We start from the raw sequence: 25,497 nt of genomic DNA on the forward strand, positions 1-25,497 counted from the left end.
TACTAAAATAACAACTTCCCAAACACGCACTTAGTCTTGGAAGTTTTCTTTCAAATCAATTAGTCCTTTTATTTATGATATATTATGGAGTTTACTTGTTTACCCTTGAGTGTGATTTTGGTTGTGATTTTTTCCTAATATTTGGGTGGGTTGGTTATGGTATGGTGTTAATTTTTGAAATTTTTGTGGAGGATTGTGTGGGGTGATTTGTAGGGTTAGTGATGGTTAGCCATTTGATGTAAGGGGCTGATATGGAATCGTAGTGTTGTTGTTGGTTGTTATTTTTTATTATTTTTGTTTGATTTTAACATTACCACCCACACAAGACCCACTACATACATGATTGTGACAAATGTACCTTCATTACCATGCACTTTCAGTAACATGTACATCTCAAACAAATCATCGCCAATAACATGCAAATCATCAACATTTCATAAAAATTCCAATATACCTACAATTGCACACACTGACGTACACTACAAGAAAATGCACTTTTGGCAACTAAAGTTTTAATCGCCAAAAATAAGGCTTTTAGTCGCCGAAGCCTTTTCTCGACTAAATAGCCCTGTTTGATAGAGCTGTTGGAAAGTGCTTATAGCTTATGCCTAAACAGCTTATAGCTTATAACTTTCAGCTTAAGCTGATTTCTAGCTTATTCTTAAAGCATCTCCGGCCCCACTCAAAGAATAAACTGTTTTCTGACTTCCACAAAGCTATAAGCTATAAGCTATAAGCTAAACCAAACACATCAAAATAGCTTAAATTAAGCCGAAAGCTGAAATAAGCTGAAATTAAGCTGTACCAAATAGGGCCAATATTTTGGTCGCTAGATTTGTCGCGGGAAAACGGTCGGGGAAGGTTTTGGTGACTAAAAAAAATTTAGTCGCCAAAAGTCCTATAAATGGCAGCTAATATTTTTAGTCGCCAAAAATAATGTTTTAGTCGCAAAAAATTTTATTTTCCACTACTAAAACTTTGGTCACCAAAACTTAAAGTATCTACGGCAACCAAAGTTTTAGTCGCCAAAGGGTATTTTTTCTATCTTATTTTATTATTATTATTTTTTTAGCTACTTAATTCTTAGTCACCTAAAGTCTTTTTATTTCAGCTACTAAATATTTAGTAGCTAAAAGTTTTTCTCCATTTTATTTTTATTTTTAGCTACTAAATATTTAGTAGTCAAAAGTTTTTTTCCCATTTTTTTTTTTTAATTTTTAGCTACTAACATGACAGTTGTATTTAAATAAAGAATTAGCAAATTACAAGCTTGGGTGGGATGACAGTTCCATAGCTTGTGTGGGATTTACTCCAAACAATATCTAAATAAATATAATTTGTATACAGAACAAATTATCCACAAATTTTTTTTTCTGTCAATCCATAAATCAACACAATGAGACAAACTCAGAACATTTATAATCAAGTTGTGGGTGAGATTCCACCCCAGATCTCAATTAACCTTATCCCAAATTCAGGTGAACTTCTGCAGATTGGCCTACACTATAAAGCCATTTGTCAAAAGATTAAAATGATAGCTACCTAAGAAAACAGTGGTTGCAACATCCTTAGTGTCCAAATCTGAACCACTTTCATTTACCAGATGTTGCTTTCATCAGAAAACTTGTGTTCCTGAGCCACACAGCTGGACAAGGATGCAAAGCATAATCCACAAACTCAAAAACTACAAATCCAGCATTCCCTTCTTTATCATTAAGCAAAAGCAAGCAATCAGACGAGCATGTTGTTGTGGGTGCTGCAATTTCTGTCTCTTTGCCATCTATTCGTTTTGTTGCTGCTGTTGCCTTTTTTTTCTTTGTCTAGAACTCGTGCGATGATTCATATTTAGGCAAACTATGCAATCAAAGAACAGGAAAGATTAATTTAATATAAACAAAACTGAGACACCTTTATTTGACAAGCGGAGATCAGTCAAAATATTAATAGAGAGGCTTCAGGAAACCTCAATTGGAGGTGTAAACATATGAAATGCAGAAGGTTTGGCACACTATGACTGAATTTTCCAAGTCTCGTTGAAGGTATATGAATATTACCAAATCTTTTCCTTAGTACAATGAATCAGTAAGTAAAATTCATGCAGCATAGCTAAGAAGAAAGATGTGAGACATACCTTCTAGGATCGCAGGGTAAGGGGTCAGTCCAAAAATATTCAGCATCAAGGGCATCCTTTGCAGATATTCTCTGAAGACACAGAGATGAAACCATCATGATCCTCAACTGTATATAAAATGTGTCATTAATTAGATGATTTAGGATGAATGTGTTTTGATGGGATATTGGAATCAGATTATTTTCAGATTATGCAAGCCACCTCAATTATTAAATTATAAGCTCAGAAGGATTTTACAATGAAGCAGTGGAATGTATCATTTCCCCAAATTATACTCGCAAAAAAATAATCATCCTCCTGGTCCTTCCAAAGCCCAACTTTGTTTGATATGCCTTAATTTCAAAGCAACTAGCTAATCCTTTCTCTGTCAAGAAGAACTCTCTAGCCAGTCGTAGCAATTAGGAGTTTCTTGCAACTAAGGTTTTAAATCCTATTTTATAGAGCGCTATAAATACCCAATACCTTGGATACATGGTTGCTTACCCAACAAGATCTAAACTTTTAATTCAATTTTTATTTTATTTGTATACATGTAAATTTCTTATTTATTTTCTGAAGAAACAATTAGGGCATGAAAAGCATCCAAAATCATTATGTTCCATTTAAGTTAATGAAATATATATTTAATGTACTTAATCACAAAGTCAGTCAAAAAATGGATCTCGGTTTTAATTTTTAAAGGATTGAATTTTGGTAGACCCATAACAACTAATAAAGGGTTAGCATTTTCTCCACACCCTTTTTGCAATAAGTCAAAACTCAGATTTATATTGTCATTTTCCAAACTAATAAAGTAAGTCATTTTATTGACATTGTAGTGTCAGTTTCTCCAAACAAAAACTAATGAAGCAAAAAAATCATCATTTAGTTGGTCAATAAACTAATAATTTTAGTCTGAAATTTATAGACAAACTAAAATCCTTCCACTCCCTGTTGCTAGACCTAAAACAAACTAACAAATTTTGGTACATCACATTATCGCATAATTGTGTTCACTGGCACACCTAAATAAAAATGCTATGGCTATGAAGTGTCTGATAGTCTATAATAACAAGTTCACTAAGCCTGAGATTTATGTGTACCTGAGATGGATCAAGGGTTAGCATTTTCTCCAGTAAATCCAGTGCATGACGGTCAAAACTGCAAAGTAATATAAGAATTATGGATATCAAACTTCTTGCACTAAAATGGACACCAAAAAATCCAAGTCTAACTAACAACTTCAATTTGTATACTTACTGTCTAAAAACCTCCCTCACTCGCCTCGTCATCGGCCTTGTTGGCTTGAACTTGTTATACCAGGGAATCTTGGAAACCCCAGGCCAAATAATCTCATCTGGAGATCCGCACAGCTCAAATATCTTGTTCAATTGTTCAGGCTGTAGTAAATATTCAAAAATAGAACATTGCATTAATTATACATAACCTAGATGAAACTTAAATTCTATGTGAAAAGAAATAATAGCAATAAGACCATGAATAAAATATAGAACAAGTGGACAAATTATTTTTAATTTTTTATTAAGTAAAATCTAATTTTGGTTTCATTTATTGTAAAATAATAAAATTAATGCTGCAATCAATTTTGAAAATTAATTTATGACAAGGTCGTGATAGCTAATCATAAGGTCAAGCATAATACACCACAATATAGTTATGAATTTTTCATCTTCAACACCCTGTTCCAGCTGATTACAAACTAAACCATTAAAGTCCTTCATCTTGGTAGGGTTGCAATATTTTATCAGGGCTTTAAAAATATGTCAAACAATAAAGATTTCTTTCATCGCTAGGCCGGTTAATGTAGATATAGATCTTCTACAGGAAACTAAGGTGGCAAGGATAATTGGGGTACAATAAATGCATCTGCATTAAATAATCTGAAACTACATAATTTATATTGGCACTTAAGATGCATAAAAACTAAAGAACAAACACAATTAAAACATAAATGTCCGAAAAAATAAACCTGACCTTAAAATGATCAAGAAAAGGCCATAACAGGGCACACATTCAATCTTGATGGAGCTTCCGTGGGTGATGGAGATGCTTTAAAAGTCCATAACTTGTCAATCTTGAACCAGAACAGGGCACACATTCACAAATATTCACTAGTATGTATGCAGAATTTTGAAAAAAAACTGAAGAAGTTAATGCAATTAGGTTCAATGTTTGATTAAGAAACACAAATAGAAGTCCAAAACATTGAAATTAGAATGTAGACCAAATCAGAATCCAAAACCTAAAATCTATAGGCCATAATATAACATATCTCTAAAAATCCAAAACCTAAATTCACCATTTCTTTTCAATGAAGAGCTTGACAGGTGTAGATTTCCAAAAATCCAATACATACATAGACAAATTGAAAGAGAGAGAGAGGTTACTGACTGAATAAGATCTGGGAGCTGTTGAGCGCGAGAGCGAAGGTTAATGCCCTTATGGAGCACATTGTCGTGCATATTATGTTTTGGACTCGATCTAATCGTTCACCCATCTTACATCCTTTGCTGTTAGCGAGATCATTTCTCCTCCAGAGACGACGGCTCCGGCGGTGGTTAAGGCCGCGTGAGAGGGGCAAGAACAAGGAGGAGGAGAAGGAGGATGTAAAAATAAATTGATGTATATTATTGATTGATGTCTGATTGTTGATATTCTGTCTATTACAAATGGTTCCTTATATAGATGTAGGTGTAGTGGATGGTGGTAGTGGTGTAGTGGGTTAGGTTTAGTGGAGTGGGTTAGGTTTAGTGGAGTAGGTGAGGTGGTAGTGGTGGTAAGTGATGGTAAATTCTAACAGCCCCGCAAACTCAAGGAGGATAGAAACTAACCAACTTGAGTTTGAAGAGAGGAACAAAACAAGAAAATACATAAAAATAAAAAAAGATAGGAGACACTGTATGGTCGTGTCAGACCGTTGGTGAAGACACTGAAAGGTGGTGCCATAACGTGGTAGAGGACACTAGATGGTGGTGTCATAACGGGGTAGAGGACACTGTATGGTGGTGTCATAACATTGTAGAGGACACTGTATGGGGGTGTCATAACGTGGTAGAGGACACTGTATGGGGGTGTCATAACGTGGTAGAGGACACTGTATGGTGGTGTCATAACATTGTAGAGGACACTGTATGGGGGTGTCATAACGTGGTAGAAGACAGTTTATGGGGTCATGTCGGACCGTTGTAGCAGACAATGTTGTGACAGTTGTTGTGACAGTTTACTGAGTCTTGCTGGACCCTTGTAGAAACTAACCGGAATCAATGTCGGGACAGTTTACAGAGTCTTGTCGGACCCATAAAGGAGCTAACGGGAATCAATGTCGGGACAGTTTACAGAGTCTTGTCGGACCCATAAAGGAGCTAACCAGAATCAATGTCGGGACAGTTTACAGAGTCTTGTCGGACCCTTAAAAAGTCGCACCCTCAAAAGGTGTGCCAATCTTTCAAAAAAGCGTGCCATCAAAAGGCGTGCCCAATCCATAAAAAGGCGTGCCATCAAAAGGCGAGCCCAAGTCATAAAAAGACGTGCCATCAAAAGGCGTGCCAAGTTGTCGGCGAGCGCCGAGCGGCGCATGATGCGCGTGTCTGCCTCTTCGTCAAGGTCTTTATAAATCGAAGCGGAGGCTGAGGCTGAGGCAGAAGCGAAGACAAAAAAAAAAACCTGAGAAAAAACTTCTGAAAAAAACTCTTCATTTTCTGAGAGATTGCCTCTAAGAGCTGTAAATCTTGAAACACTCTGTAACCAACCCTTCCGAACATTATCAGTCTGAAATTGCTATTTCGCAGAAACACTCAGCAACCCAAAAAACATGGCCTCTTCTTCCCGTTCAGCTACCCAGAATATGGCCTCTTCGTCCCGTGGTCTGCTCACTCTCTTTCCCGACCTCAACGAGTCAACAAGAGAGATAACTGGTGCGGTGGCCAGTGAACCTCAACCAAGCGCCTCTGGTTTTGCTCCGTTGAACTTTCCGATGCGGTCGGTGGAGCAAAAAATGGCAGTGCAAACAGATATTGAGGCCAATCAGTATACTTTGAAGTCATGTGTGGAAACCATGACGGCGGTCACAAACTTGTCGAACCGGCTGTAGAGTAGGACAAATGAGGTGCAGCATTTAAACGCCCAACTGGCTCTGCTCCAACGCATGTATAAGGATGCGCGAGCAGAGATAAGTGTGCTGAAAGCAGAAAACAAGGAGCTGAAGCGGAAGGCCACCGTGATGTTCCGATTTGGAGGTCCGCCATATGCTGCAGTGGAGGAGTATGGGGGAGTGAACGTGCTCAGCGGCATGGAAAACACAGAGACAGCACCGTCAAGGGTCGCCCAGGACAGAGGCAAGAAGAAGAGACCGGCGGCTGAGTAGAGAAAAAAAAAATCCCACTGTGAGTGTGGTTGTTTTTTTTTTTTGTGTTTTTTTTTTTTTTTGGTGTAAAATTGTGATCGGGGTGGATCCCTGAGATGAATAAAATATGGTTTGGTGTGCAAAGCTATATGGTATGAATGGAATTTGAAAAAGATTAAAAATAATGTGAAAGAAAAATAAAGAAAGAAATAATAAGAATATATATGAAATCAAAATGAAAGATGGGGAAATAAGGAAAAAAAGGAGATTGGTTCACGTGGGTTTCGTGGCCCATGGTTGTGTTAAAATCGGCAATGTTTTTTTTTTTTTTTTTTTAATAAAAAAAATAATAATAATATATTAATGGGGAAAGCATGTGCGCGGGTGGGTTGGAAAGTGAAAAAAAAAATGAGAGGGAGAGAGAGAGAATGGGGTACATCATGATGATGATGATAAAATGAATAAAAAAAAAAATGAGTTGTGTAATGGTGTGGCTTTATTCAAAAAGTGAACTTTGTCCCTGAGTTTGAGGTTGTGCTAGGAGAATATTGTATTTCCTCATGCGCAACTGATGCAGAGTATTGGAGAAGTCTCGATCACCAGAAATTAACAAATAATTATCGGGCGCAGAATTGTCCACCGCCCAGAATAACATGTCCACCAGAATCTTCTTGTCGCTCGCATCTTTAACACCTGCAGGGACGTGATTTAAGGAGATGCCGGTGCTGTTGAGGGCTTGCTTGGACAGAGGAGGGAATACCAGTGGTGTCGCTGTAGGCGGAGATGGAGACGGGCTGCGAAGCAACAGATTCATAGCAGCAGATTGCCATTATTATAGACTCACAGTACACGCACACGAACGCGCAGTCGTGGCCGAGCAGGGGGTCCATCTCCTTCCCTTTCCCCTCGACACGGCTCACGCCGTCGACCAGCACAGATTTGGCTTTGAGACAGACGACGCACTTGGCATCATGGTCATAGAAGCGGAGGCAGAGGACGCAAACATCTTGAAGCAAGTCAGGATCTGCAGAAACAGAGATACAAATGAAGGCTAAAGCCACAGAGATCCGGCGAGCGGTCAAGGCAAGGTTGCCGCCTGCCGGAAGGCGAAGAACACCAAGATCTTTAACCTTGCTCTGATACCATGTAAAAATAAATTGATGTATATTATTGATTGATGTCTGATTGTTGATATTCTGTCTATTACAAATGGTTCCTTATATAGATGTAGGTGTAGTGGATGGTGGTAGTGGTGTAGTGGGTTAGGTTTAGTGGAGTAGGTGAGGTGGTAGTGGTGGTAGGTGATGGTAAATTCTAACAGAGGAGGAGAGAGAGAGAGAGAGAGAGAGGACAAAGAAGAAGGTCGCGGCCACAGCAGCAGCAGCCGAGAGCACCAGAATAGGCACCGGAGAGGGAGACGGACGCTAGAGAGAGAGAGAGAGACAGAGACAGAGACAGAGAGGCGCTGGTTTGTTTGGTTTGAAAACCAAATATATATATATATTACACCATTAGCGACTAAAACTTTAAGCCGTCAATTAATTTATTTTATTTAACCCTCCAGAATTTGAAAGGTTTCCCTCCGAATATTTTAGCTTTTTGGCGACTAAATTTTTTTTTTTGCCGCTGAAAGTATGTTTTTGGCGACCAAACTTTTGGTCGCCAAAAGATAAAAAATAATTTTTTATTTTTCATTCAGCGACTAAATGATTTTAGTAGCCAAAACTCACTATATTGCGACTAAAATATTTTTCTGTCGGTAAAAATATGTTTTTGACGACCAAAAAGATAAAAAATAAATTTTTAATTTTACATTTGGCGACTAAATATTTTAGTAGCCAAAACTCAATATACAGTGACTAAAATTTTTTTTTGTCGCTAATTCTAGTATTTTTAGCGACTAAATTATTTTTTAGTCCCCAATAATCAATATATCCCGACTAAAAAAATTTAGTAGCTAAATATTATACTTTTGGCGACCAAAAAAAATGTTTAGTCGCTAATTCCAAAACTTTTGGCGACTAAATTTGTTTTAGTCTCCAAAAGTGTATTTTTGTTGTAATGGTAATAGCTTCGTTGCTTCCATTGAAATTGGTTAATTTTTACTAACATGGAAGTCACGCGTCCTAACATTTACGTGGACAATCACAATCAAATCCTGCACAAAAGTCGACAAAATCTTTCACCACCAACATAACAAACCTCCACTCAAACAAAACACATTTCCGAAGGCTTCCATTAAACATCCTAAGCATCTACATTATCAATACCACTTCAAAAAAACATAACATTCTAATATAACACTAAAAAAAAATTCTTTAGTGTAACACTCTAATGTAACACAAAAAAAAAAAATTATTGTAGCACTTTAATATAACACACAAAAAAACTCCGTAGTGTATTTTTTTTTTCCAAACGTAACACTTTAATATAACACTCCAAAAAAACTCTTTAGTGTAACACTCTAATGTAATACATACAAAAACTCCTTAGTGTAATACTCGAAAGTAACACAAAAAAAAAAAAAACTTCTTCGTATACTTTTTCTAAATGTAACACTTTAATATAATACTCTAAAAAAATTTCTTAGTAAAACACTCTAATATAACACACAAAAACTCCTTAGTGTAACATTCTAGTATAACACACACAAAAATTCCTTAGTATACTTTTTTTCCAAACGTAACATTTCAATATAACACTCTAAAAAAATTCCTTAGTGTAACACTTTAATGTAACAACAAAAAAAAAACTCTTTGGTATACTTTTTCCAAACGTAACACTCCAATGTAAAAAAAAATAAAAAAAAAAACTTCTTATTGTATTTTTCTTAAACATAACACTCCGATGTAACATTAAAAAAGAAAAAATGTGAGATTCTTCAAACTATTCCAAAAGGAATATAAATATTCCTTAGTAAGTTTTGGACAAATGTATAATTTTAAACTGTGAGTGTTATGTTTGGATAAAGTACACTAAGAAATTTTTTTAGTGTTTTTGTGTGTTACATTGAAGTATGTTACATTGGAGTATTACGTTTGAGATTACACTGATTGGAGCGTTATGTTTGAAAAAAGCACGCTAAGGATATATTTTTTTTTTATGTTACATTGGAGCGTTATGTTTTGAAAAAGTACACCAATGAATTTTTTAGCGTGTTACATTGAATTGTTACATTATTGAAGTGTACATTGAGTGTTAGGTTTTTGTTCATTCTAAAATGAGGAAAAATCCAAAACTTTTATATTGCAAATTATCCAAATGTGTAATTTTACATTTTGAGAATCTATTTTTATCCCAAAAAAAAAATTAAATGCAAACATGTAAGTGATTACCTTTTTTATGTAATTTTTACTTTAATAGGACCTTTGACTTTATAAGAAAAAATGAAGGACTAAACAGTTTACAAGATCACATTTTGGGATTTATTGGGGTTTTACCCAAACAAAATCTCGGAAGTGAAGATGCTACTGTGTGGCAAAATGGGCCCATTTCAGGGTCCATTTTGATAATCCGAACCGTTCACATTTTAGAATACATCAAGTAGAACATGTCTGCAAAAAATCAAGTTAATTGGATATCGTTTACTCATTCATCCATTCACATTTGTATCTACAAAAATAAATAATAATTATGATTTAAAGTATTAAAATGAATACAAATGTGAATGAATGAATAGATAAATAATATCCGATTAACTTGATTTTTTTACAAGTATGTTCTACTTGATATTATTTTAAAATATGAACGGTTCAAATTATCAAAATGAGTCTCTAAATGAGCTTATTTCACCGCACAGCAGCCACCGCTGCTGCGCAACCCGCGCAGCAGCATCCCCACTTCCCAAAATCTCACCCATAAATTTTAAATTTTAAAGTTGGAAATACAAGTCATAAAATTTAAATTTGTTAATTTATGTACGCCGATATGTGCATCATGGGTTAAATGGATTTCGATATTAAGGCCTGGTTTGGGGTGTTGCAAAAAAGTCAAAAAGTTACAAAAAAATAAAAAAGTTATCACTATTCACAAATTAAAAATATTAAAAAATTAATATACATAATATTTTAATCAAACAAAATTTACACAATTTTCGGGGTTGAATTGACCCTTCAGTACTGTACGAGCAAGAAATATTTTTCTCGTATAATCCTGTTGATCAAGTTTGTGCTCCTCCAAACGTCGTCGCTTCACTCCTTGAAAACACAAACGTGAGCTAGCCGGCAGGTGTGTGCCGGATAACTCTCCGATGCCTAAGTCAGCAAAATAGACAAATAGACAAAAGCTCTGTGTATTCGAGAATCAAAGTTGTGTTACCTCTCCATAAGTGATGTATGAGTTTTTATAGGTTTTGCGTGGCACAATCCTAGTAGGACTCTTATTCCTCCATGCAGAGTTCTTCTAGAAATCATACTCCTGAAAGATAATGCTTATCCTTCAACACCCCCCTCACTACTTAAACCAAGTGAGATGGTCCTAGCTCGGTGGTACGACCAAACGACTGAGCTAGAATTGTCATGCTGAAATGACAACTTAGACCGAGCTATGCCTTAGCTCGTCCCTTCCTTTATCTGTTGGTACCTCGGTTGTGCCCATTGAGACCGAACTAACCTCAGCAAGCTACCACCGCGCCAACCAGAGCGAGGTCTATCACGTGAAAGTATCATACCTCGGCTCTAAATACCCTGACCGGGCTAACTATCTCCACTCCGACCGTAGTGACCGTGATTATTCTTGGACCGAGCTAACACTTGCTAGGTCCCTTCCATACCTAGACTGAGCTAATACCTGGACTGTGGTCCACTTACTAAGCCCTTCTTACTATGACCCATAGAACGGCCCATTACCCAGCTCGGCCTAATTTACTCATAAATTACCCTCTCAATTGCCCCTTAATTCCATCTGCGTAGCATGATCGGGATTACCTGTTTCCAGCCGAGCTAACAACTTTAGTTTTCTAAACCGAGCTAAACAGCAACCTTCATCCGAGCTCAATTCATACCGGGATACATTTACACCGAGCTACTAATCTGTCCGGTCAAAACGCCTTTTCAACCGCTGTAACTAAATCGCTTTCTATTCCCTGGACACGTGGCTAGCTTCTATTCGTCAAGTATAACTGTCACGCCGTCTTCGTATTTCGCAAGATTTGAACAGTCCCGCCCAATTTGAACCTTCTCTTTACACAAAACTAAGTTCCTTGCTTTGAATCAATCACTTCTACTATTCATCTTCTTCTCTCTTGCTCGAGCTTTCATTCTTCCCAAACACAGTGCCTGTAAAGAGCTTTCTCTCGTGGCTTTGATCTTTATCAACTCGTCTTCAAACTTGTAAGTAACCCAATCTTATTTCCTCTTTGTTGATTTTGCATTTGTTTTATAATACACAACATGCGTTTTTGTATGATTTTCAAAACACTTATTCCACTTTTGCTTCCATTTTTCTGAAAAAACTCACGTAATAGAACTATTGTACTTACGAACAATCTGAAAAATCTTCCCTTTGATCCAAAATCACACTTCAACCGAACTAGGATTCTGTTTGTATTAAGTACAAGTTTAGCCAAGCAGAACAACCGAACTAAAACTTCACACCATACTTGTAGTTTCAATAAGTCTTAGTACCTTTTGCTCATCTTAGTCGAGCTAGCGAACCGTACTAGGTTTGCGCAATGCCGCACTAGAAAGCCTTCACCATTGACCGAGCTACAACTTGGGGCTAAACCAGCTCTCTTAGTCAAAACTGAACTAAGAATGCTGCCCCAAATGCTCAACCGGGCTAAAGACAATTGCTCAAACTGGGCTAAGAATGGATAGTACCCCACGTAACCGAGCTAGGACTTTATTTAACTTACCTTTGTTTCTTTTAGCACGGTCTAATGATCTGTGCTTAACACCTTCCTTTTTCACCTTGCAGACTCTGACTAGGTTGCCCAGGCACTCCTTTGAACGTCCAACCGAGATAACCAACGTCATCGCAGCATCGAGCTAGTATTCCGTTAATTTATACTTAACTTAAATCCACATGAGTAAATATAGGTTTTTAGTAAACCCACCTGGGGCTATGGCCGAGTTCCGAAGAGACTACCATATCCCTGATGATGTTCATCTTACCTTGGCTGAACTAGATACCATACCTTGGGAAAACCCTAGCTTTGTTCCCTTTACCCTTCTTTCCATTGTAGAAACCGGACTAAGATTCCCTGTACAACCTCTTCTTTGCGAGTTCCTTAGACAAACCAACCTCTGTCCTACCCAACTTTCTACAAATTTATAACTTATTTTAATTCAAAATTTTATATTAAGTTACTTGGTATAATTTATATTTATTATTTATTAAATAAAAATAACGTAAATAAACTTCAAAAAGTTAATTGTTTAGAAGTTGAGAGAGAAATACTTTGATTTTTACTTTCTAATTATTGATTTTTAATTTATAATAAGTTACATTAAAAAAGTTTAATATTTAAAAAAAAAAATTAAAATGTGTAAATACATGTTTAATATATATTAGTTTGTCCTTGCATGATCCTAATGCATACAATAGATGACAGTTAGAGGGTGTTTGGGGTGCAGTATAAAAGTAAAAAAAATATATTTTTTTAATCTTTTTTAGATAATATCATCTCTCTAATTTTTTTTTCACAACTTTTCATAAAAATTTTAAAAAAATACACTTATTTAGATCATCTCAAATAATCCCTTAACCTAACCCTTTAAAATAAGAGGAATTTACATGTTAGAGATGTCTTTCAAATTTAATTACAAAATCATGAAAAAAGTTTACAATTTTACCTTTTAATATTAACTATATTTACCACTTATCTGAAGAAAAAAAATTCTCAACCTTCACAGATGAAATTATCACTTAGACCATCTCTAACCCTTCACGAAACCTAGCATCAAATTTGAAATTTAGTGAAAAAAGCACTGTTTGGAGCTCCAACGGTTTTACCAAATTGATATCAAATCAAGAATTCACCAAACGTTTCACCAAAAAGAAGACAGGCTCCGCATTTCACCAAAACACTGTACATGACCGTTGGGGGAGACCAACCGGTCGACCGCCAAAAGGTTCAAATAGTTGAAAAAAAAAAAAAATTTTGCCTTATCGATCGACCAGCCGGTTGACCGGCCGGTCGACCACTAAAAGGTTCAAACAGTTCAAATTTTTTTTTTTATTTTTTGGCTTAACCAGTCGACCAACCGGTTATCCCGGCACAGATTTGATGAAAATTTGATGAAAATCAACCGTTGGAGCACTCGGTATCAGATTGAGGAAAAAGTCATTTTTTTACTCAGATTTGATGCAAATTTTGGTTCAGGGTTGGAGATGCTCTTAGGGTTGTTTTGGTATGTGGGTTGATTTTTTGACTTTTCACCTATTTTAACCTAGGGTTAAAAAGTCTCGTTTGGGATAGAATTTTTGATTTTTTTGACTTTTGTAAGAGAAAAAATGAATTGATTATAGTTTGGATGTGACATTTTATTTTATTGGACCGGAGAGCCTATTTTTTCTTTTTTTGACTATTTTAGCCAAAAAAACCCTGTTTAGTTTATACCAAACGAGGGCTTCAAATAAAATTAAGGCCTCTTTTGGAATTTCTTAAAAAATCAGTTTATTAACTTATTTGAGTTATATCATCTTTTTATTTTTTTTTGTCATCTTTTCATAATAAATAAAAGAGTAGTATTACATGTACCAATTACTGTACTAACTAGTATACCAATACTAGTTATGACATTATTATTGAACTCACTCATTATACAAATTACAAATATCAAAACTATCTTAAATTCTGTCACACCATCAATTGGTATACTAATTAATATACTAATTGATATATATAGCATTAGTCTAAATAAAAAAAGTCAACTTATAAATGTCACATTCAAATTAATCAATTAGAATAAAAATTAAGGCTCCTTTGGTTTAGTTTTTTTAAAGGAATTTTGAATTATATTTTGAAAAATAAGTCGTTGAAAAGAGTTTTGAAAATTAAAAATTTGTTTTGTTATGAGTTTTAAAAATAATTTTAGAATAATTTTTATTTATTTATTTTTTTGTAGTTGAATAGATGAGTGAGAAAATTTTTGATTGATTAATGTATGTGTAAAATGTGATAAAATGAGAGATGAAAGAGGAGATAGAAAAAATGATTGATTGATTTATTAATATAAAAAAAGATAGGAGAGAGGAGAGGGAAAAAATAATTTTAAAATTGAGTTATGAAAATTAATAAATTAAACATATTTTTTGATATTTTGATTCAAATATTAATTTAAAAATTAAATCAAATGGTACCTAAAAACTTTAGCTGTTTTAATTCATTAATCTATAAAATCGGACATTTTAATTTCTTCAGTAAACAGATAATTAAAACATTCGAGCATGCCTCATGTATCCAAAACAATGATGAAATCATAAGATTAATTCATCTAAATGATTTTGTCCATTTTTATCGGTAAGTATAAGTACATCCACATAGGATTGGTACAGGTAGCTTTTAAGCCTTTGACTCTTTTAGGTCAAAATACCAGTATACAATGTACACTTCGTGATGGAAGATGTCTCAATTGGAGAGCTTCCTTGATGGGAGCCATCGAGACAAGTTTGTCACATGGACCAGTATACTTTGGTATTTATCCAAATCTTAGCATAGCAATGCCTGATGCTAATTTATCTGATGTCTTGGAATTGAGAGTTTTGACTCATGGTTATGAGTATAAACCAGGATCTCCACCATTCTCTGTTCATTCCAGAATATACCTTAAGGTATTAACTACCTTAAATCCATACACCCGTAAGAAAACTACTACAGCACAAACAGTGTTGATTGACACTAATCTTTACAGTAGCCAAGTAGCAATACCTAGGTTAATCCCTTGGAAGGATATAACTTTTCCAGAAAGATGGCATATTCCCAATGCTGTTCCAGTAAAACCTATTATTCGTCACAATCTAGATGATGTAATTCAGATACAAGGAGGAAATGTGTATATCCAATTTCAGAAACCTCCACCGCAGTTGATCAGAAGTAATTCTTCTAATGCCAGTTTTAGAACAGTTCCTCGAAGCTTTTCTAATAACAATTTTCATTCTGCCCCTCCTTATAGGGTACATAAATGAGACTTTGATATACCATTTCTGGAAAGTGACTTGATTAACAAGTAATAAATACTGGGTTGAAGATTCTGTTTGTTCTTTAGATTTTAATCGGGTTGAAGATTCTGTTTGTTCTTTAGATTTTACTTCTTCAATTTTTACTTCTTCAGGTTTTGATTTAAGCTGACTACGTAGATATTTAATATCTTTAATAGTAGCTGCACTGGCTGTCTGTAAATGTTTGACTTCTGTTTTTAAAATATTTATTTCCATTTTTAAATCCTGAATTGTTGTGGGTTGTTCTACAGAAGTAGAATTTAGAGTCTGGATTCTTTTAAACACATCTTTAAGATTGTAAGAATGTACTGGTATTAACGGTTGTTCTTGAACTGTTTGTTGGTGTTCATAACACATTTTTAGATATTTAATCTTTATTTCTGGATCCTGGATTTGATCTGCTACTGCTAGCATATCTTTTTGTGCATCAGTTAAAACATTAATACTGCTAGGTTCACCTAAATGTAAACCATTCATTTCAACTATTGATTTCCAATAATTGATTTATGACAGTTGATCCTGGTTGGTTGAACAAGGGCAAGCAGATTTATCTTGTTCATCATCACTACTGGAGGGTGAAAATAATTCATTAATTTCATCTTCGGAAGGAGACTCGGCTTCGGTTGATTCTTTCTCTATGGTTTGAAGAAGTTGTCTTTTAATATCTGGATCAAGATTTAACTCATTAATCTTGGTCTTGACTTTAGATTTGCATCGGTTCGCATAATGACCAATTTGGCCACACTTATAACATTTGATTTCTGATTTAGATTTTCCTTTACTTTTCCCTGTATATGAAGCTTTGTTGGAATAAAACTTCTTATTAGGTTTCTGTTGGTAAGTCTTATGTGACTTTCTTCGGATGGGTTTAGTCGTTTTCTTATGGGAAACCTTCCTAGGTTTAGCAGGATATTTAATACCTGGTTCATAAGCAAACTGTTCGCAGAATCCGCCTAATTCTTTTCTGCCTGTTAAATTCTGTTGTTTCATCTGATAATGAAGTTTAAGGTCATTACATAAGGATAGACCTTCATCGGTAACAATGGAACGGAGTTGGCCATATGTATACTGTTCATAAGGAATAGACATCCGGTCAATGTGTATGATTATTCCTGGGTTTGTGCTAATGTAAGGTTAATTAATTGTTAAGGTTAGTGGGACGTCACCCAAGTCGCATAGGGTTAGGTCGTATAGCAGGGATTGCAGGTTGACCATTTATACCTGTAAGTCGTTGACAGACGTGCTAGCCAAAACCTTTAGTGATCACCTTAGTTGGTATCAGAGCCAAGTTTAATAATATGCATAATATGGTTATAAACTCAATAAATTAAGCATATATGATCATAATACACCCATGGCAGAAATTACTAATGAAACTCCAGTAGAACCAACAGGTAATGAATCAGTAACAACTGTAGGTAATACTATTACCTCCCTAGCCGAAGCAACTGAATTAGTTGCCTATCAGGATGTAAAGGATGCCTTAGACAAATGGACAATCCCAACAGTAGATCCAAAAACAATTTATAAAATCGAACATTTGAATTTCTTCAGTAAACAGATAATTAAAACATTCGAGCATGCCTCATGTATCCAGAACAATGATGAAATCATAAGATTAATTCATCTAAATGATTTTATCCCTTTTATCGGTAAGTATAAGTACATCCACATAGGATTGGTACAGGTAGCTTTTAAGCCTTTGACTCTTTTAGGTCAAAATACCACTATACAATGTACACTTCGTGATGGAAGATGTCTCAATTGGAGAGCTTCCTTGATGGGAGCCATCGAGACAAGTTTGTCACATGGACCAGTATACTTTGATATTTATCCAAATCTTAGCATAGCAATGTCTGATGTTAATTTATCTGATGTCTTGGAATTGAGAGTTTTGACTCATGGTTATGAGTATAAACCAGGATCTCCACCATTCTCTGTTCATTCCAAAATATACCTTAAGGTTTTAACTACCCTAAATCCTTACACTCGTAAGAAGACCACTACAGGACAAACAGTGTTGATTGACACGAATCTTTACAGTAGCCAAGTAGCAGTACCTAGGTTAATCCCTTGGAAGGATATAACTTTTCCAGAAAGATGGCATATTCCCAATGCTGTTCCAGCAAAACCTATTATTCGCCACAATCTAGATGATGTAATTTAGACACAAGGAGGAAATGTGTATATCCAATTTCAGAAACCTCCACCGCAGTTGATCAGAAGTAATTCTTCTAATGTCAGTTTTAGAACAGCTCCTCGAAGCTTTTCTAATAACAGTTTTCGTTCTACCCCTCCTTATAGGGTAGATTCACCAGAATCTAGTAGGCAATCTGTAGATTCCCTTATACCAGATAGACCTCCTAGTAGGCCACCTAGTGATCCTAATGAGGATCCAATGATTTGAGAAATACAAGGTATTAGGATATCTAATAACCAAATACCACATGGTGTCTACACGACCCCAACACCAGATAGCCCAACGGCCAGTGACATGAATTTTGAAATCTAATGGATTTTACACCAGGAAGTGCAAATCGTAAGTATTTAAACCAAGAATTTCTTCAACCTCAATATCAGGAATTTAGGACATGGTATTTTGCAAACCATACGTCTCAACAGTTACAAGAGTACAAGACTCAGTATTATAAACACCTTGAATTATACCAGAAATTGATACCTTTTGTAGAATGGTATAATACAGTATTTAATTCCCAATTAAATATATTAGAAGACCAGTATAAGACTTGGACTACAACCGAAGGACAAGTCATCCATGCCCTTCATCCACCACCTCAATCCTTAGAGTTAGCTCCTAATGGAGAAGTAACTCGACAACCGTTAGTTGCAACCGCATATATAGATGCTCAATTAGCTAGATTCATCAAATCAGACTATATTAAACTGTCAGACCTTGGACTTGTTTGCCGACAACATAATTATACTAATTTGTTTTATCAAACAATGGGCAAACAGTTAACTAGAATTGAAGAAGCTATTAATACTTTCAGAGATAGGAATTTAGCTCCACCAACAGTAGGACCTTCTACAATCCATCCAGTATCCATTAAGCCACCATTAGAGGTAACTAATTTTAAATTAAAAGCCACTAATACAGAATTTATAGACACTCTATTACAGAAAATGAAAACATTAAATATTCGACCAGAATCCAATGAACCCTCTAGTTCCATCCAAATGCTTAGAATGAATCCTACACCAGAATCAGAAGAGGATTTATCACTTGAACAAATTCAAGCCACACAATCCAATTTCCAGGAACCCACATCTGTAAACAAACTTCATTCCTATAATTCTTCTCGACCAGCTATGCTTCCACCAACCAGAAACTATTATGCCCGACCAACTCCTCCTGATGTACTCTATGAAGAGACGTACATCAATGATCAGGGATCCTACCATGGTAAAACCATCTATGAATGGAATATAGATGGTGAATCCGAATATGGTATTTACAAAAAATTACATCAAATGATGATGTATGCCACCGTTTGCCGCCAATACAGTAATAGCGACCATGCCATTGTTAAATTCATTATCAATGGATTTACCGGCCAGCTCAAAGGATGGTGGGATAACATTCTCACTCCTCTCCAGCACAATGAAATTCTTACTTCTGTTAAAGTTGAGCTTGATCCAACCACTCAACAACCTGTTCAACAAGAGGATGTCGTCTACACTCTTATCCAGACCATTATTCTTCATTTTGTTGGTACCAGTACTAGCTCCTCCGACCGTAGTCGTGAACTCCTACAGAATTTACGATGCCCTTCTTTGACCCATTTCAAATGGTACAAAGATGTTTTCCTCATCAAGGTCACCCAACGCCCTGATGCTAACAGTAGCCGTTGGAAGGCTAAATTTATTGATGGCCTTCCTACCCTTTTTGCCGAACGCGTTAGGAAAAAACTTCGGGACCGCCATGACCGGATGTCTATTCCTTATGAACAGTATACATATGGGCAACTCTGTTCCATTGTTACTGACGAAGGTCTATCCTTATGTAATGACCTTAAACTTCATTATCAGATGAAACAACAGAATTTAACAGGCAGAAAAGAATTAGGCGAATTCTGCGAACAGTTTGCTTATGAACCAGGTATTAAATATCCTGCTAAAACTAGAAAGGTTTCCCATAAGAAACAGTCTAAACCCATCCGAAGAAAGTCACATAAGACATATCAACCGAAACAGAAACCTAATAAGAAGTTTTATTCCAACAAAGCTTCATATACAGGGAAAAGTAAAAGCAAATCCAAATCAGAAATCAAATGTTATAAGTGTGGCCAAATTGGTCATTATGCGAACCGATGTAAATCTAAAGTCAAGTCCAAGATTAATGAGTTAAATCTTGATCCAGATATTAAAAGACAACTTCTTCAAACCATAGAGGAAGAATCAACTGAAGACGAGTCTCCTTCCGAAGATGAAATTAATGAATTATTTTCACCCTCCAGTAGTAACGACGAACAAGATGAATCTGCTTGCCCTTGTTCAACCAACCAGGATCAACTGCCAGAAATCAATTATTGGAAATCAATAGTTGAAATGAATGGTTTACATTTAGGTGAACCTAGCAGTATTAATGTTTTAACTGATGCACAAAAAGATATGCTAGCAGTAGCAGATCAATCCAGGATCCAGAAATAAAGATTAAATATCTGAAAATGTGTTATGAACACCAACAAACGGTTCAAGAGCAACCTTTAATACCAGTACACTCTTACAATCTTCAAGATGTGTTTAAAAGAATCCAGACTCTAAATTCTACCTCTGTAGAACAACCCACAACAATTCAAGATTTAAAAATGGAAATAAATATTTTAAAAACAGAAGTCAAACATTTACAGACAGCCAGTGCAGCTACTATTAAAGATATTAAATATCTACGTAGTCAGCTTAAATCAAAACCTGAAGAAGTAAAAATTGAAGAAGTAAAATCTGAAGAACAAACAGAATCTTCAACCCAGTATTTATTACTTGTTAATCAAGTCACTTTCTAGAAATGGTATATCAAAGTCTCATTTATGATACAACCAGACTTTTGGATCAAAGATGCTATCGCTTTAGTTGATAGTGGTGCAGATATGAACTGTATTCAGGAAGGCATAGTTCCTACCAGATATTTCCAAAAGACTACTCAAAGTCTAACTAGTGCTAGTGGAAATTCACTCCAGATCAGGTATAAGATTCCAGAAGCCTATATTTGTAACTAAGATTCTTGTCTACCTACATCTTTTGTATTAGTCAAAAATCTTGCACAAAACATCATTTTAGGTACTCCCTTTTTGTGCCTTCTTATGCCCATACAGAAAATTGACCAAACAGGTATTTACTCTCAAATACAGGGAAGATCAGTTATTTTTAAATTTATAACAGAACCATACACAAAAGAATTAGATCAAATTCGTGATTTAGTAACTTTTAAAGAAAAACAGATAAACTTTTTGCAAAAAGAAATTCAATTTTTGACAACAGAACAAAGGTTACAACAGCCTTCTTTACAACAGAAAATCAAATTAATTGAAAAAGAATTTCAAACAGAAGTTTGTAATGATGTTCCAAATGCTTTTTGGGAACGTAAAAAACATACAGTTACATTACCATATGAACCAAATTTTAATGAAAAACATATTCCAACTAGAGCTCGCCCTAGCCAAATGAAAAAAGAATATATGGAATTATGTAAAACAGAAATCCAAAATCTTCTTTCTAAGAAACTCATCCGACCTAGCCAATCTCCTTGGAGTTGTACCGCTTTTTATGTTAATAAAAATGCAGAAATTGAGAGAGGTGTTCCACGCCTTGTTATTAATTATAAACCGTTAAATGAAGTACTTCAATGGATTAGGTACCCGATTCCGAACAAAAAGGATCTTTTAGATCGATTACAGGATGCTATCATATTTTCGAAATTTGATCTTAAATCAGGATATTGGCAAATTCAAATTGCAGAACAGGATCGTTATAAAACCGTATTTACAGTACCCTTTGGACATTATGAATGGAATGTAATGCCCTTTGGCCTTAAAAATGCTCCATCAGAATTTCAACATATCATGAACGATATTTTTACTCCTTATACAGAATTTGCTTTATCATATATTGATGATATTTTAATATTCTCTTCATCAATTGACTAGCATCTAAAACATCTTAATATTTTTAAGAATGTTATTATCAGAAATGGATTAGTAATTTCAGCACCAAAAATGCAATTGTTCCAAACAACAGTTAGATATTTAGGACATAATATCTCCAATGGAAGTATTATTCCTATTAACAGAAGTATTGAGTTTGCCTCGAAATTTCCCGATGAAATTAAGGATAAAACTCAATTACAAAGATTCTTCGGAAGTCTTAATTATATCCGAGATTATTATCATCAGTTATCTGCCGATGCTAATATTTTGTATACTAGGTTAAGGAAGAATCCGCCACCATGGAATGAAGAACATACTTTAGCTGTTAAGCGTATTAAAGCTAAAGTCCAACAGTTACCTTGCTTACAGTTACCAAACCCTAATTGGAACAAGATTGTTGAAACTGATGCTTCCAATACAGGATTTGGTGGGATATTAAAGCAGCTTAATCCCAATACCAAGAAAGAGGAATTATTAAGATTCCATTCTGGTCATTGGAATAAAGCAGCTTTAAATTATCCAACAATTAAACAGGAATGTTTAGCCATTGTAAAATGTGTTATTAAATTTCAGGATGATCTTTTAAACCAGCATTTTCTCATCAGAGTTGATTGCTCTGCTGCAAAACAAATTTTTAAAAAGGATGTAAAAAATCTTGCCTCCAAACAGATATTTTTAACATGGCAAAGTTTTTTATCTAATTTTGATTTTGATATCGAATATATCAAAGGCGAATCTAATTCTTTGCCTGATTTCTTGACCCGTGAATATTTGCAGAAATCCACTCCTGAAGAGGACTGACCAGTAGGGGCCATCGAGGTCGTGGTCGTGGTCGCGGCAACAACTCTCGGTATGATTTAACAGAATTTCCGTCCCTTTCTCGAGGACAAACCAGTAATCCATCAGCTAAGGATATTCTCCTTAAGACTGAAGAACCGTATACCCCTAACAGTATCACAGAGGAAACAGTCCTCTACATCGAATCCACAGACGAGCAATGGATGACAGATCCATGGGAGATCAAGCGCCGCTATCTCACGACGCAACAATCTCCTCCTCATTTTGACCAGTATCGCTATATCTATGAACAGATATTAACAGAAACCGGGGCAGCTGAATTTAAGCACACTTTTCATGATGCTAACAAAACAACTAGCCCAATCCAATTCAGTAAAATTGTTATCCACAATATTATGCCCATTTCTACATGGGGCATTCATCCGCATACCACTCGTGATATTGACTTGCGTAATAAACAGACTAAATACAGTTACTGGGATTATGTTGATGCATTTACCCAAGTTTTCTATTACCAGAATCCCATCAAGAATCATTCTTGGTTTATCCGTATTTGTCCTGATGTCCTTAAAAACGATGTCCCTAATTGGTTCCTCGTTTGGTGGGATAAGTTTGGACTTTCCTTGGATATTTTACCCGAATCCATCAGAACTGCATTCAATGAATGAAATTTTTAAAAAATTGTTTTGCAGCAGAGCAATCAACTCTGATGAGAAAATGCTGATTTAAAAGATCATCCTGAAATTTAATAACACATTTTACAATGGCTAAACATTCCTATTTAATTGTTGGATAATTTAAAGCTGCTTTATTCCAATGACCAGAATGGAATCTTAATAATTCTTCTTTCTTGGTATTGGGATTAAACTGCTTTAATATCCCACCAAATCCTGTATTGGAAGCATCAGTTTCAACAATCTTTTTCCAATTAGGGTTTGGTAACTGTAAGCAAGGTAACTGTTGGACTTTAGCTTTAATACGCTTAACAGCTAAAGTATGTTCTTCATTCCATGGTGGCGGATTTTTCCTTAACCTGGTATACAAAACATTAGCATCTGCTGATAACTGATGATAATAATCTCTGATATAATTAAGACTTCCTAAGAATCTTTGTAATTGAGTTTTATCCTTAATTTCATCGGGAAATTTTGAGGCAAACTCAATACTTCTGTTGATAGGAATAATAATTCCATTGGAGATATTATGTCCTAAATATCTAACTGTTGTTTGGAACAATTGCATTTTTGGTGCTGAAATAACTAATCCATTTCTGATAATAACATTCTTAAAAATATTAAGATGTTTTAGATGCTGGTCAATTGATGAAGAGAATATTAAGACATCATCAATATATGATAAAGCAAATTCTGTATAAGGAGTAAAAATATCGTTCATGATATGTTGAAATTCTGATGGAGCATTTTTAAGGCCAAAGGGCATTACATTCCATTCATAATGTCCAAAGGGTACTGTAAGTGCTGTTTTATAGCGATCCTATTCTGCAATTTGAATTTGCCAATATCCTGATTTAAGATCAAATTTCGAAAATATGATAGCGTCCTGTAATCGATCTAAAAGATCCTTCTTGTTCGGAATCGGGTACCTAATCCATTGAAGTACTTCATTTAACGGTTTATAATTAATAACAAGGCGTGGAACACCTCTTTCAATTTCTGCATTTTTATTAACATAGAAAGCGGTACAACTCCAAGGAGATTGGCTAGGTCGGATGAGTTTCTTAGAAAGAAAAGTTTGGATTTCTGTTTTACATAACCAAACCAAACCAAACGAAGCCTTAAGTCCCATCAAATGGGGTCGGCTACATGAATCCTTCTTCTCCACGCGGCCCTATCAAAGGTCATTTCATTAGTCAAATTAAGTAGATTCATATCTCTATTTATAACGCTAGTCAACGTTAATCTAGGCCTACCCCGTCCCCTAACACTTCTATCTACCGTTACAGCATCGCATCTCTTCACTACTGCCTCTGTTGGTCTCCGTTGAATATGACCAAACCATCTCAAACGATTCTCTCTCAACTTATCTTCTATCGGTGCTACTCCTACCCATTCCCGAATACACTCATTCCTAATCCTGTCCTGTCTAGTCTTACCACACATCCACCTTAGCATCCTCATCTCAGCCACACTCATCTTATCTACATGTTGTTTCTTAGTTGCCCAACACTCCGTCCCATACAACATAGCTGGTCTAATAGCCGTTCTATAAAACTTACCTTTTAGTCTAGTGGGTATTCGTTTATCGCACAATACCCCAGACGCACTTCTCCACTTACACCATCCCGCCTTAATCCTATGGGCCACATCTGCATCAATCTCTCCCGCTGTTGTGATAATCGACCCTAAATAACGAAAATGTTCACTCTTAGGCAGTTCTTGGTTCTCAATCTTCACTTCTCCTCTGCTTTCATTGTTACTGTTACTAAATTTACACTCCATGTACTCTGTCTTAGTTCTGCTTATTCGAAACCCTTTAGATTCAAGAGCTTTTCTCCAGATCTCCAACTTTGTGTTAACTCCTTCTCTAGTCTCATCCACTAACACAATATCGTCTGCAAAAAGCATACACCATGGCACGTCATCCTGAATATTTATCGTCAACTCGTCCATAACTAAAGCAAAAAGATAAGGACTTAAGGTAGATCCTTGGTGTAACCCTACAGTGATAGGAAATTCATTTGTTTCTCCAGCTGGCGATCTAATAGTGGTCACCACCCCTTCATACATGTCCCTAATCACGTCAATGTAGCCTTTTGTCACCCCTTTCTTCTCTAACGCCCACCATATTATATCTCGGGGCACTCTGTCATATGCTTTCTCAAGGTCGATAAACACCATATGAATGTCTCTTTTCTTTTCTTTATACTTTTCTATTACTCT

The 25,497-nt window shown here is 35.5% G+C and overlaps 1 protein-coding gene across 2 annotated transcripts; it reads right to left on the reverse strand.

Annotated features, from left to right (window-relative positions):
• Window positions 1-1,397: 1,397 nt before the first annotated feature.
• Window positions 1,398-4,736, reverse strand: LOC114291166 (cyclin-dependent kinase C-2-like). 2 transcript variants are annotated; one of them, XR_014327954.1, is made up of 5 exons: window positions 4,523-4,736; window positions 3,371-3,510; window positions 3,214-3,271; window positions 2,132-2,202; window positions 1,398-1,854 (listed from the first exon to the last, which is right to left on the reverse strand). XR_014327954.1 is itself a non-coding variant. In XM_082866999.1 (5 exons), the coding sequence occupies exons 2-5, from the start codon at window positions 3,400-3,402 to the stop codon at window positions 1,821-1,823; spliced, it is 231 nt and encodes a 76-aa protein (XP_082723125.1). In that variant the 5' UTR covers window positions 3,403-3,510; window positions 4,523-4,736; the 3' UTR covers window positions 1,398-1,820. The 2 variants fall into 2 exon arrangements, 1 of the variants encoding a protein (XP_082723125.1); XM_082866999.1 differs by having other exon boundaries at window positions 2,132-2,238.
• Between the last annotated feature and the right edge of the window lie 20,761 nt (window positions 4,737-25,497).

The sequence above is a fragment of the Camellia sinensis genome, chromosome 4 (assembly GCF_055761805.1).
Source record: "Camellia sinensis isolate YWXY chromosome 4, ASM5576180v1, whole genome shotgun sequence".
NCBI lineage: Eukaryota > Viridiplantae > Streptophyta > Magnoliopsida > Ericales > Theaceae > Camellia > Camellia sinensis.

What these genes read in the sequence shown, in the direction of transcription:
- LOC114291166 (XM_082866999.1), bottom strand. Translation starts at nt 3,402, where the DNA reads ATGACGAGGCGAGTGAGGGAGGTTTTTAGACA. An exon ending in TAACCCTTGATCCATCTCAG is followed by an intron (nt 2,239 to 3,213) that starts GTACACATAAAT and finishes TTTTATATACAG; the next exon opens with TTGAGGATCATGATGGTTTC. An exon ending in TTACCCTGCGATCCTAGAAG is followed by an intron (nt 1,855 to 2,131) that starts GTATGTCTCACA and finishes TTGATTGCATAG; the next exon opens with TTTGCCTAAATATGAATCAT.